Source organism: Centroberyx affinis, unplaced genomic scaffold (genome assembly GCF_046629955.1).
Source record: "Centroberyx affinis isolate AG114_WGS23_722 - 3 ecotype Tasmania unplaced genomic scaffold, CSIRO-AGI_Caff_v1 ptg002388l_1, whole genome shotgun sequence".
In the NCBI taxonomy this organism is placed as follows: Eukaryota; Metazoa; Chordata; class Actinopteri; order Beryciformes; family Berycidae; genus Centroberyx; species Centroberyx affinis.
In genome coordinates, this window is record NW_027280642.1 from 88,791 (window position 1) to 102,500 (window position 13,710).

General features: G+C 40.9%; 1 protein-coding gene across 1 annotated transcript; it reads left to right on the top strand.

Annotated features, from left to right (window-relative positions):
• Positions 1-3,786: 3,786 nt before the first annotated feature.
• LOC139656149 (fish-egg lectin-like) lies at positions 3,787-6,127 on the top strand. Its single transcript, XM_071533654.1, has 5 exons — positions 3,787-3,908; positions 3,988-4,224; positions 4,513-4,727; positions 4,912-5,039; positions 5,709-6,127. Exons 1-5 carry the CDS (start codon positions 3,854-3,856, stop codon positions 5,848-5,850), a joined length of 777 nt encoding a protein of 258 aa, XP_071389755.1. The 5' UTR covers positions 3,787-3,853; the 3' UTR covers positions 5,851-6,127.
• Positions 6,128-13,710: the final 7,583 nt, after the last annotated feature.

Consider the following 13,710-nt stretch of genomic DNA (forward strand, 5'->3'; position numbering starts at 1 on the left):
TGACGTTGACCAATCACAGCGCCAGGCGGCAAAAACAGAACCAGAAATCAGGAAATGCAGTATAGTAAGGGAAAAAATAAAATAAAAAAATAAAAAATAGCTGCCACTGCAAGTTAGTTATTGGAAGTTTTTATTTAAAATACAGCAAGCTGCGCATGTAAGGCCGACTCGTTACACACACGCCAGTACGGCCGACTCGTCACACACACGTCCACACACACAACAAGCAAGGAATTGCTGTAGAGCACCCAACCTCCCAGCGGCTAACCCGGATAGCAAATGGGACACCGATCTGTGGAGCCACTGCAACCAGCTACCGCAGCTAAGTTGACCACACAGGAGACAATTGGAAACTTACCCCCAGTGTAGTCGACCGCCAGGTGAGGAGCAGCTAGCCAGCGAGATGACACGGGCAACAACCAGAGTCAGCAGCACAGATGGAAAGTGCAAACTTCCCCCCTGAGCTGCCGGCTACAGAGAGTTTAGCGACCGGCCAGCCGGCAGAATCACGTAGGTACCGGAGTTTCACGAAGGCAACCACAATGACCGGCACCCAAATCAACCAGGGATGCATGGCTTTATGTATTTTCTATACATTGTGTTGTTATATTGTGTGTCTCTGTGATGCTTTATTGTTATTGTATTGTATCAGGGCGTCATTGTAAAAAGAGGGCACCCGCTCTCAATTGACCACCCTAAAAAAAAATAAAACATTGTGTAATGTACAGATTGTATTTATTGCGTATTGTAGTTCTTATATTTTGTACTGTATTGAGTAAAAACAGGATTACAGTTACTACATTTCAAGATATAACTTATTCTGAGGAGAGTAGGCAACAGAAATATATGGTCAATCTGTCCTTTCATTGTCCCATACGAAAATGCTTATACAATTTCACTCATATTTCAAGTACACTCAGCAATCACTGACTGATCCAAGGGTGGAACTACATCACTGGTGGGGGACAACATGTTTACTATTTGCTTCTTTATTTATACGTCCATCCTTGGCCTGCACATCTCACGCAAAATTGGTAAGTACTGCTTGTGCTCAAACAACATCCTCTTACTGTCTGTCCCTAAGGTTCGCACTGAACTCAGCAAACGGGCCTTCGTGTTCTCTGCCCCTACAGCCTGGAACCTCTTACAGACAGATTTGCAGCTGAATGAGCTGATCCCGTTTAGCACTTTTAAGTGCTTTTAAGTTGCTTTTAAGTTAAGAGTTTGTAAATGTTTCCCTAGCTAGACTCATCTACTCGTTTTAGGTGCAGGATTCTGTGTGTTTTTTATTATTTGTTTTACTGCTTTGTTTTTATTGTATGTCTCTTAATGTTTGTTTTTGTACGTTGTTGCAACACTGTATCGCTGCTGTCTTGGCCAGGGCTCCCTCGAAAAAGAGATCTTGTAATCTCAATGGGACTCACCTGGTTAAATAAAGGTTAAATAAATAAAATTGAAATAAATAAATATGTACTTACTTGTGCGTGCCTTTTCAACATCGCTGTCTGTTCATATTGGTATTAGATAAGAGTTAGATATAAACAGCAATCCAAAAAAATCAGATATGAGCAGCAATGAGCATGAAGTGCAGTGTGAACACAGCCAGAGAGATACAAGGCTCAAAGCCATTTAAGGTTATGGAAACATAAGACGGAAATGGAAATATTGAGAGAAAGTGAGTGCAAAGAGGAGGAAACATCTCTATGCTCTTTGAAGCAGCAAAGATTAAACCTATGTCATTAAGCCATGATGAACAATATTTCAGAAAACGAAAGTCAGATAGAGCCGATTGGAAAATGAACACCTGTTTGTTTTAAGTGATCAGTCAACGTCAAACACACAGTCCCGCTCAAACTGTAATCATGTTCTCTGTTCTCCAAGTATCAGTGTGACGTTCCTGCATTTGATAGTTAAACATGAGTGTCAGGTGCTTTTCACTGCTTCATTTGGTTGCATCCTTCTGTAAACTGAGCATTTTGTTTGCCCACAGTGTTCTTTGATACCTGATCCCTCTCAGTTTCTCTGGTTCCTGTGTAATATCCTGGTAGGATTCCTGGCATTGTTTGATGGCGAACTGGTTCCCAAAAGCACAGTGGTCATTTTAGGACATCCTCAGCCACCTTTGTCATTCGAAGATCTACTTTGTCAAATTTAGGTGGACTTGCTTCAGGTTTAGCTGTCTTTTGTCAGATATAGATGGAGTTGTATCAGGTTTAGATGTACTTTGTCAGATTTAGATGGAATTACAATTAAAATAACTGAACATAAAATTAATTAAATGTTTTAGGCTGCAGTGTCCATAGTTTTTTATTTTATTTGACAGCATCTTGCCTTTCATTGGCATTAGGCCATAAATTCTAATCAGCGTCACGCCATGCAGCTACTCTTCCGAGCGAGACATCAGGGACAAATAAAGCTTTGTGTTGCGTATCCAACCTTGGCATCAGGCATTGTCTCAATGAGCGTGTCCTGATCATGTGGATCATGGTCATGCAACTTTTTTTTTTAAAGCTCTTGCACTCGAATGCATTGAGAAAGTTGTGAGTAACACCATGGACATTCTTGCATGGTTTTGGATCCATCATGGTGGAATCACATATTGTCCCATATGATGATGAAATTGGTCAACTGTTGCCCCTCCGCTCTGCAAGCCCGTCCAGAAATACTATGTGTGCTGTGTTACAGGCCCCAAATAATGGGAGGAAAGGTGACATTGTTGGTATGATGTCTGTTGTTGATTGTCTGTTGATTATGTGTGCAGCAGCACTGATGTGTCCAAGACAAATTTCCTTTGGGACAATAAATCTGATCTCGTCTCGTCTCGTCTCGTCTCGTCTCGTCTCGTCTCATCTCATCTCATGCTGGTGGATGACCAGATTTTGGCCTACAGCCGCACACATTGTATGTTCCGACCTCATTCCTCTGGAGCATCAATTGGCTCCCTTCGTGTGTGACTTCCACATCTGCAAGTGAGTTTCTCAAATCTGAAAGATGTTTGAGGTATCTGTGAACATAACACTCCTGTGTGAAATTTGTATTTACTGGTTGCATTTGTGTTAAATGGTTTGCAAAATGTCTTTTAGATAGTGGTCACTGTGTCAATGCATTTGCAGTTTGTTACCAGAAATCTGAACAATCAAGAAAAGCTGTAATAATGGCATTTGGTCCACTACACTGTATCGTAAAGAAACTGACAAGAACACTCTACTATTGGCTATAAGTGCACATCACATTCCTCTGAAAAAAGGTTTGCCTAATAGCTAGTTTTTTTAAATTTTGAAGACAACAGAGAAGAAATGCAGATAGAGTGGAGTGGATTGAGTGTGCTTATAATACAGCAGTGCAGACACCTCACTCTGACCTATTAAGGCAGAGAAGAAAAAATAAAGTATTCTATGACATGCATTACATGTTATTCCTCTCATTCACATGACATGGGACCAGTTTTTATGAAACCGTGGCACATCTGGATCACATCCTGAAAGCTAAATGTTAGGAAAGGACCATTGCATACTCTGTTTTGATGACAAATATTTTAGTGTTTTTTTTTTATGTATTTTTGCTATGTGCTGCTAGTATGGAATGACTAGTGTAGAATGGGAGACTCTCCATCAGTTAAAATGATTGACCTGATGGAGAGCCGGATGGAATACATTTCCATCCGGCTTCCTTGGATCTTCTTGCAGAACCGGTTGGTGTTTTCCTTGTAATAGGATTCATGGGTCAGTTCCACTGTATGCTTACTGTATATAAGCGAGAGATCACTTCAGTCTTTCAGGACATCAGCTCCACAGACATCCAGAGGAACATCCAGAGGTGCAAAGGCTACAGAGGCAGAGACGCCACAGACATCATGAAAACTATTGCAGCTTTCTTGCTGGTGCTGTGTCACCTGGCCATCAGTCATGGTAAGTCACCATCAGATGCCGTATATTTTCCTGCAACATATGAATAATCCACTCACTGATGACGATTTCCTCTCCGCAGCCTGGAACTGCAAGGCGGGCCCACGGCTGTCCTATGCATCACAGATTGATGCTGGACAGGGCAAAGTGGTCGCGACAGACAAATACAATCGCAACTATTTCCTGAGTGGATCATCCTGGCACAGACTGCCCTCAGCCAGCCTCAAGCATGTCACAGTGGGACACGCAGGGATGTGGGGCGTCAGCACCAGTAACTACATCTACAAACTTGTGGCTGGCAGCTGGGCACGTGCACCAGGTAAAAAGGGGAGAATTTGTTACATTATTTGCATGCCTTCTTTCTCCTTGGGGAAGTTGGGTCATTGCTGCAGCAAACTGTAGGATAAAGATAAAAATACAAAAAACAGAATATATTAAAAACTTCAGATACAGTGTCTTCATCATGGTAATACATTGCTCCTGTCGGCTAGAAAGAATTCAGACTGACAGATTTACAGAACAGATATTTGCAGTTCACAGATTTATGAAGTCAGGACGACATGCTGACTAAATGTACCTGTACCTCTGTGTTTTTCCTTGCCTGCAGGTTCGTTGAAGCAGATTGACGCTGGCGGTAATCTTTTCACTGTGGGAGTCAATACCGGCAACTACGCCTACTGTCTAAGGACTAGCTACGTTTTGGGCTTCCACGGCAAGGGCTCTGTCTCCTGGACACGCATGTCAACTAGATTGAAGTACTACAGCTGCGGCCCCTACGGATGCTGGGGAGTTGACACGAGCTCCCGTGTCTACCTCACAAAGGTGGGAAACCCATGAAAGAACCCATGAAACCTCATATGTCTTTTAACTCTTATATGCTGTGTTACCATTATTATTATTTAGTACATTAATCTCACACTCATGGATCATGACTCTCATGATTCATTAGTTTGTTTTTGAGCAACTGATGGCAGTCGTTCTGATGTTGACGTGCATCTCTTGACAGAGTGTGACTCCGTCCAGCTGCGCCAACTCTGGCTGGGTGCAGATCCCAGGACTGGCCTTGAATGTGGTTGAGGTGGGGAGTGACGGCAAAGTCTTCGGAGTGACCACAACCGGCCAGGTCTGCGAAAGGTAAGCCGATACTTACATTCTTTAGGGCATTCTTTACTGTGATTATGGGTATAACAGGTTTGCAATTGGTACAAAGTGAGTCAAAGTACCCATAATATTCTCTAAATATAACAATAATAATCCTAATAATAAACAATATTCATTCTGTAAATAACACCGTAATATTCAGTAAAGAACATCCTCAAGGCTATTATGGTTTCTATTCAAAAACGTGCATAATGACTGAAAACTTTACTGCAGTACTACAATATACCAACAAAGAATAAACACAGGAGAAAACAAGTAAACATGTTGCCAATTAAAATAATGCAGGCACCCCTTGGACCAATCAGTAACAAGATACATCATCCCTCCAAGTTTCAAAATTCCACCGTTGTGTATTTGAGGATAAAACCACATGTTTTTGAAATATTGACTGATGAATTTAAGTTTGCAAAATTTTCCCAAAATGGAATCAGGACCTTCTTTATTCATAAGATGAAAATAATTGATCCCAGAAGGGAATCGGGTTCAATTGGCGCAGCAAAGAATGGCACAGAAATAAAAATACAATAAAAGAATCTCAAAAACGGAGCATCTTCATAAGGCTTGTAAGTTTCTGCTGGTGAAAAAAATAATTCTCCTAATGATCGATTGACAGACTTCTACATTCATCTTCTCTCTCAACAGAACCGGCATCACCAGTCGTGTTCCACAAGGGACCGTATGGACGTTTGTCCCCATTTGCACCCCCATGAAACACGTCAGCTACGACCTGGGCAATGTCTGGGCCGTGTCCACCTCTGGTGTGGTCATGCGGTGCACACACTAATGTCAGACGTACAGACAGACGTACAATTCTGCGTAGTAACGACAATCCAGTCCTTATCTGCTCCATAGCACATCTTTCTCTTTTAGTTATCGAAGACATGGGATTTTCTTAGGGCAAAGTAAATTGTTTAGGTGGCTTTTTTTTGAGAGATTACTGGGTTTTTAGGCAATACAGAGTTTTCCTGTTTATCCTGCCTGTTTTGGCTTTAAACTTGGGTAACAATGTATGAATAACTAATGCATTTCCATTCTACCTTAATTAAAATATTTGCATCCAACCTGTTGTTTCTTTGTTGCAGTTCTGACATTTGCCGATCCATAGGCTCTGATGTAACTATCCCTTTGTCCTCATGTTTAGACTACTGTAACTCTCTTCATTTTGGCATCAGTCAAAAATCTCTTTCACAACACCAGCTTGGTCAGAATGCTGCAGCTAGGAGTTTAACTGGTGCAAACAGAAAAAAAATCACATCACCCCAATTCTGGTATCTCTTCACTGGTTACTTGTTAGATTCAGAATTTAGTTTTTGTTTCACTGATGACGATGTGGCGTCTCGTGCAAATATATATTTTAATTTTAGATATATCAGAGTTTGATAGCAAAAACATTTTCAGCGATCAAAAACATCAACAGTACATGTCAGGTTTTGTTTTTTTCCCCTCAGAATCAAAGAGCGAGGGCTTCTTTCTAGATCACATCACAAAATAACTCCTGGAGTGCATGGAGCATCGCAAATTGATGATTTGTCACATTGTTAGAGAATCTGAGGGTGATATTTTCCTTTAAGTCTTTTGGCTTTGCCTAAGGAGGTTAATAGAATCACTATCATCTTTTAAATTACTTCTTAAGCTTTAATTGGAAAGACTTGCTTCTATGTGATATCTTTATAATATTTTTTACCTTCTATTTTCATCTCATTTTGTGGTGCAGTCTGTTTTTTAATTTATGTTGATAGTGATGTTTGCTTTCATTTGATTGTTCAGACACTTTGTAAATTCTGATTTAAATAAGTGCTATACATGGAAAAGACAGGAGAAAGTCAAGTCAGTCAAGTTTGTTTATTTATACAGTCCTTTATCACAAGCATGACTCAAAGGCCTGTACAGAGAATGAGCCTTGTTAAATCTAACTGATCAACAATCAACCATAGAACAGAATGATAAAGGACAGACATCAGGAAGAGTAAGACACATAAAAACAGATTATAGCAAGACATAACCTATTCTACATAGCCTAACCTACCGGCACCACCAGCCTTAGACCCTCAATGCAAACTTTGAAAAACTGCCATGAAAAAACTTGTTAGGGGAAAAAACTGGAAGAAACCTCGGACAGGCCGAGTCACAGAGAAATCCCCCAACGGGACGGCTGGGCAATAGGTGCCGGAAAAACAGTGACAAGAACATGGGCAATGACAATGACCAGAGAAAAACAGAAAATAGAGAGGCAGATAAGGCAACGTGATCATTGAATTATTTAACCAATAACCGCGTTGCAATGCTTCAGTGCATTGATTTGAACACACCTGCCATGGGTCTGTACATGATCTGTGCTTGTTAGTTTCTCAAATATGAATGATTTCACTTGGAAGGAAGGAGGAATCTCTTCCAAAGAATTTGTTAAAGGACTGGAAACCGAATCCGAGAGTCCGTTACTGTCCCCAGAGGGATGTGGTTCACTCTACTATGACTATGGAAGTGTTTTAGTGTCAATTTGTTTTCCTTTTTATAGTGTTAAATGCTGTTTTGCCTATTTTAGTTTCTGTATTTTCTTCATTCAGTAAAAGTAAAAAGTAGCTCATTTAAAATGTCCTCAGAGTAACTTTTCTAAAAAGTTACTTTTTAGAAAAGAGAACATTGTTAGCTGTGATCTCTTCCATGTGATTCTCACAGAACGCGAGGACAGAGTTCAAACTACATTCGTTTAACTGGAAATTCTGGAAATCACAAAATAAAGTGCACAAACAAAGTAAAGCCAGTTTACTTCTCTCTTCTTTGCTGATTGATCGTTCACTGTGAATGGCTCCACATTTGGCCGATTGTCCAGTTTCTGATGCTTATGGAGAGGGAGAGGCACGAAATCTGTACTCTGTAATGGTAGTGATTACAATACTTCACTATAAAAAAGTAAAAGCAATAGACCAATATGCTGGAGAGATTTTGTAATTTCATCTTCTACAAGCTAAAAAAAAAAAAGTTCTGTTTTTGTAACTGGAAACCTTGTCTGCCCAGTTTGTACAAAAGAACTTGTGCTATTATCATTTTAGGTGTAAAACAAATTATTTGGGTGAAATTCCCAAGGTGGCGGAGTCTTTCAGGCTCAGCTTGGAGGACTTTGTCTATCCAGGTTGTATACTGTATATACTACTGCTGCAGTTTGCATTGTCAATCTGTCATGTGTGTAATATCTTGTAAATGTCAGAGTGATTTCTCATCTGTGCTGAAATGAATTCCGCCAGCCAGGCAATAAAGGAAACTTGAACTTTACTGGTGTCAGTACAGGACAGTTATACTTTTTGAACGTATTGTAGCTGTTTTATTGAGTTTGTGCAAAATTACGTTCATTTTCTCCTGGATTGGTGGGTTTACTTCAGCCTCAGCACACTACACTGCTCCATCTGAGTTTGCTCTAAGTTCAGTGGCAGAGCAGAGAGAGATTTATGGACGCTGACACAAAAGGCAGAAGGGGTGAGAGAGCCCTCCAGTGGTGCTTCAGCTCCAGAAACACTGTCAGCATTTAACATTTCACACATTTAGCTGAAACTCTTATTATCCAGAGCAACACGCAGTAGATAAATTCCTATTCCCAGATCACCAATATTAGAAAATAAACAAGGATTTTTTTTTTTTTGTTGCTTTTCATTTGTACCATTTATCTGGATAATTCTATCTGTGCAGCAGATCATGCTTCAGTAATCCCAGCAACAGATGACTTGGCACAACCAGAGGTCTACACTTCCAAATGCAGCTTTCTCCAAACTGGCTACAACTATGTAACTATTAATGTTCACTATTGATTTGCATTGTGGATATGTTGGAGGGAATTTGTGCCCCCTCAAAAAAAATGTTGGGTGCAAGGGTCAAAGTCACAGGGTGTTGACTTTTGTCACTGAGCAGAAATGATGAAAGTGGCTGCATGCTATTAAACCTCCAATAAATAATAACACAAGTGAATTTTATTTACAGTACACTTCATTAAAAGCAAATCTCAAAGTGCTAAGGGAAAAACTTCGTCAACCAGAGAGTCTTGTGATGATTTGGTGAGAATCTCTGTCTGTCTCTGTTGCTGGTTTCTTTCAGCATCAAGCTCTGTTTCAATTTAAATCACCAGCACACAGGAGCCGGGATTAAAGTTCAGCCGTGTTTAATGAAGTCTGCCTCAGATCTTACACATGATATGTATAATATCGCTGTGGAGTCGTGCAGTGTCACATGTAGAGAGCGATGCCGACATGAAAGGGAGGCAACCACTCAACCAGTCCCGCTATTAACAGCCAAGAATGTCGAGGCGTCCATTTTCAATTCTAAACATCAAAAGTGAGGCTTGCATTTTCCAATTAACCTCTGCGTAGCGCGGCAGAAAACCTTTCACCGCAAACCACAGCGCTCATGCACACACACACACACACACACACACACACACACACACTAGTGACGACATGAGATGAAAGTATTATCGTTTTTGCCAGAGGTGAAGGATTTTGGATGAATATTCTGCACTGTGGTGAACATGAAATACATGCAAGCGCACTGATGTCTCCTCCACACACACACACACACACACACACACACATACACACACACACACACACACACACGCACACAGACTCCTGCACATTTATACCAATTCAACCTCAATACTGCCTCTCACAAAGCAGCTCCACAGTTAAGACTGCATTTTACATTCACATTTTAGGCATTTAGCCGACGTTCTCGTCTAGAGTGACAAGGCAGAAGTGGAATAAGCCTCAATTCCTAGATCGAAAACATACAGTGACGAGGTCAAGGGTCGTAGCGGCCTGACAAATAGCTGTAACAAGTCATTCCTGTGACATGTGGCGGGTGAAGAAATAAGAAAAGTGAGCTTGAGAACGTTGAGAGTGAGAAAGAGAGAGCTTTCAGGCTTCTGCAGAGCTGTGAAAGGAGACTTGATTGGACGATTTGAAGGAGAGATTCAGCAGCCATTATGTGCCACCTGCTGTCGGCTCTGCGGTGGGGCAGGGAGGAGGAGGAGGAGGAGGAGGAGGAGGAGGAGGAGGAGGAGCACCTTTGACTCTGGAGGTTGTTTAAGGAATCCTCTCACATCAAAACAAGCACGGCACAAATGACTATAAAAGCAACTTGAAAACTCACCAGCTCCCACACACATACACCCACACACACACACACATGAACTAGGACAACATGAGAATATCCCAAAAAAAAAACACTACTATGCGGCCAGAATGTTTGAGGCTTTTGAAGTTTCGCGCAAACATCTCTGCCATGCAAATTAATAGAGAATATAGATAATGAACTCACTCAAGCGAAGCCATTATACATGCAGTATGGTATGAGAGAGAGAGAGAGAGAGGGAGAGAGAGAGAGAGAATTAGTAATTGTATGTGCAGTAGTGTAACTATGGAATGCTGATATCGTTATTCACCAATATTCAAAGTAAAAAAAGACCCTGATCTGTTGTATAATTCATGCTATCATCCTGCCTTACGTTTCTTGTTTTGTGGTTGTATGCTTTGGCAATATATACACATGTATGTCATGCCAGTAAAGCTCATTGAATTGAATTGAGAGAGAGAGAGAGAGAGAGAGAGAGAGAGGCAGAGAGAGAGAGAGATGGGATACTGAGCTGCTAGTGTTTGGGATTCAGTGCGGAGACTGTCTGACGTTGTTGAGTAAATCAGTTGTGAAATGGGGCCCAGGGCTGATGATCCATGTCACCGCAGCGCTGGGCAGGATTCAGCCCTCGGCCTCCTGCGGGCTCCCGGCTCTCTCCAGCGCCGTACGTCAGACACGTGAACCTTAACAAGCGGCTGGCCGGCTCGCTGGCAAATTGCGCCAAATTGTTTTCTTCTTGTTTTGCCGTCTCGCCGCGCGCCAGGCGAAATCAAATCACATCACGCTGCGGCTCAGAACACACTGCAAAAAGTTATTTTACCTCGTATCCAGACTTATCAAGCTTATTTTAGGATTATTTTTTAGTGAAATCATCTTACTGCACTGGCAGATAATTTCAACAAATGTGACTTTTTTTCCAGGATAATGCAACTTCTTTCAGGACATTTACTTGCTGAAAGTGAAATTGTGAAAAAAAAAAAAAAAAAACTGATTCTACATATGCTGCTTATTCCTATTAAAAGGCTTAGCTGATGAAGGCTGTGACAGTTGGTTTCACTATACTGATGACAAAATGCACTTATTGTAAGTCGCTTTAGACAAAAGCCTCTGCTAAATGACATAATGTAATGTAATGTAAATTGTCTTGGAGAAAGTTTCTTATTTCAAGAGTTTCTTCATTGTTTTATAATGATTTATTGAAAGAAGTCATATTGGCATGTATCAAGTGAAATTTATTGAAACCAGCAAGATTATCTGCCAGTGCAGTGAGATAATTTGACTAAAAATATCACAAAATAAGATCAATAGGTCTATAAACAAACAAAAGGACAATCCAGGCACTCCAAATATAAAAATATAACCACGAGGAAGGAAAAGTCTTTATTGTAGTGGTTAAATCGTTAAAAAAGCCAACATGTTTCAACCACTTTAGGTCTTCTTCAGGGCTTTAAACTAGGTCTATAAACAAGTTAAAATGACTGGACAGCTTGTCATTTTTTGCAGTGTATGAAGAAGCATTGAACTGAGGGGGATATTTGATATCTAACATCTCTCTCAGGTATAAAATAAACAGTTTTTTCATAATGGTTATTCATGATGATTCAGATTGTGTCTCAGTAATCCTCCCTCCGGTCTCCTCATGCTTTTAGTTTTACGGCGAGAAATGGATTTGAGAATGCGAGTAGCGGCGAGGTGCTGATAACTGACATCTGTGGCCTCCACTGATTTCCGTTGTGGACATGTTTGTGTGAATTTATGCCCCATTGCCCCCTCAAAGATTTTTGGGACGCAATAAGCCCCTTATTATGAATGCTAACAAGATTTATACGCAATAGCATGGGTCTGTAGTTGGAAACGGACATCCGCAGGCCCTGGATCGGGACTGTGTCAAGCAAATTATGATGGACAGTCACACATAACACTCAGAACATCATGAAGTACATAAAGATATAAAATTGCCAGGGGGGTTTGATGATTTTAAACTCGAGTAACAAGAGCTTGCTGCACACTCACAGCCTGGATGCAAATAATAGTTTTGTTTGATACGGTAAAAAACAACATTTTGACAGAGAGTGTCTTTGCCAGGATCACAACAACAGAAGTCATATCTTCTACTCTTGCTGTATAGTCAGTAAACTATTTACAGCAGACTGGATACACCTCATCTACAAAGCATCAGCGGTAGTGTAATCCCCAACAATAGCATCAACTACGTCTATTTGGTGAAATTAGTCATGATTGAGCTTGTGTAGAGGCAGTGTCATGGTGGAAATAACAGCATATTGACTGTAAACAGATTAAATCACCTTGGGTCAGCCACTGAAAATGACATCCCTGTTTTATCCTCACTGTCATGGAGGAGAGTTTTTTTTTTCTCTTCCTTTCTGTCCCTCTTTTTCTCTCTCTCCCTCCCTCCCCATCTACAGCATCTTTACCTATTTCATTTACCAGTGGAAAGACACTGGAATGTATTGACACTGTAGCGGTAATCATTTCACCAACCTAGAATCAATACTCTCCATGTTGTTGGTAGTGTTTGTTTACCAATCAATGTCAACACGGCTGATCAATAGATTTACATTTGGAGGTTGTTGTTGGTCACTGGGAGGCTCAGGCTCTCAGTCTGTCAGTAGAGAGTTTTCAGGTGACGTAACACAGTGGTCATCAAATGGGGGTCCGTGGCTCTAATGTGGACTAAATTAGGGTCCTTGATATGAAAAAGGTTGAGAACCACTGATGTAACGCACCCTGTGGCGGCCATATTGGAGACTGTGAACAGCTGAACGTACAACTTGGCCTTCTCAACGGAATTTAAAAAACACGGTTCATTTCTGTACTGTTTTTGATTGGGAACTGATCACCACTATATTTGCGTCCAGCCAATTCTCCACTGGACCTCGATCCATGATGGAGCCAGATGTGGTCACTGGGAGATTTGTGATACAACTGCAAAGCCTCTGTGGACTGACATGAACTGTTCGTGAACTTGGTGAGGTTTTAATTCAATGCAATTGAATTCAAAACTTTTTTTGTCCCTTAAAAGAGTTTTGGTTTGCAGACAAGTGCAAATTAAGCAATCTAACTGTAGGATAAAGCTTGAGTGATAGTAGATACTGTAATTTCCTTGGATTTTCTGTGGATGTAGTTTGAGTTTCTCTTTTCTTTGTCTGTTCAGCCATGGTGGCTATCGCTGCTCATGCTAACTACCCAGTTCTTCTTCTTCTGTTTATTCCAAACAAACCAGAGGATTTTTCCTGGGAAAGAGCTACCACACACCAGCAAATGGAAAAGCTTTCACAAATTGAATATAGGTTGAATCAACATTGTGGTATAAGAATTGGCAACAGAGAGTAGCAAAATGGACATATATGAAAATGCCATGGACTATTACTGCTGACTGAATGCATTACACAGAGAGAGGGACAGAGTATGAGATAGAGAAGTAGAGAGAGAGAGAGAGGACAGAACAACAGGCATAAAGAGCCACTCTCCTTCCTGTCCATTACAGCAATGATAATGACAAGGT

Bases quoted from the DNA above. Each gene is read 5' to 3' on its own strand.
- LOC139656149 (XM_071533654.1), top strand. From the start codon at position 3,854: ATGAAAACTATTGCAGCTTTCTTGCTGGTGCTGTGTCACCTGGCCATC. The intron at 3,909-3,987 runs GTAAGTCACCAT...TCCTCTCCGCAG, and splicing joins TCACCTGGCCATCAGTCATG to CCTGGAACTGCAAGGCGGGC. The intron at 4,225-4,512 runs GTAAAAAGGGGA...CCTTGCCTGCAG, and splicing joins CAGCTGGGCACGTGCACCAG to GTTCGTTGAAGCAGATTGAC.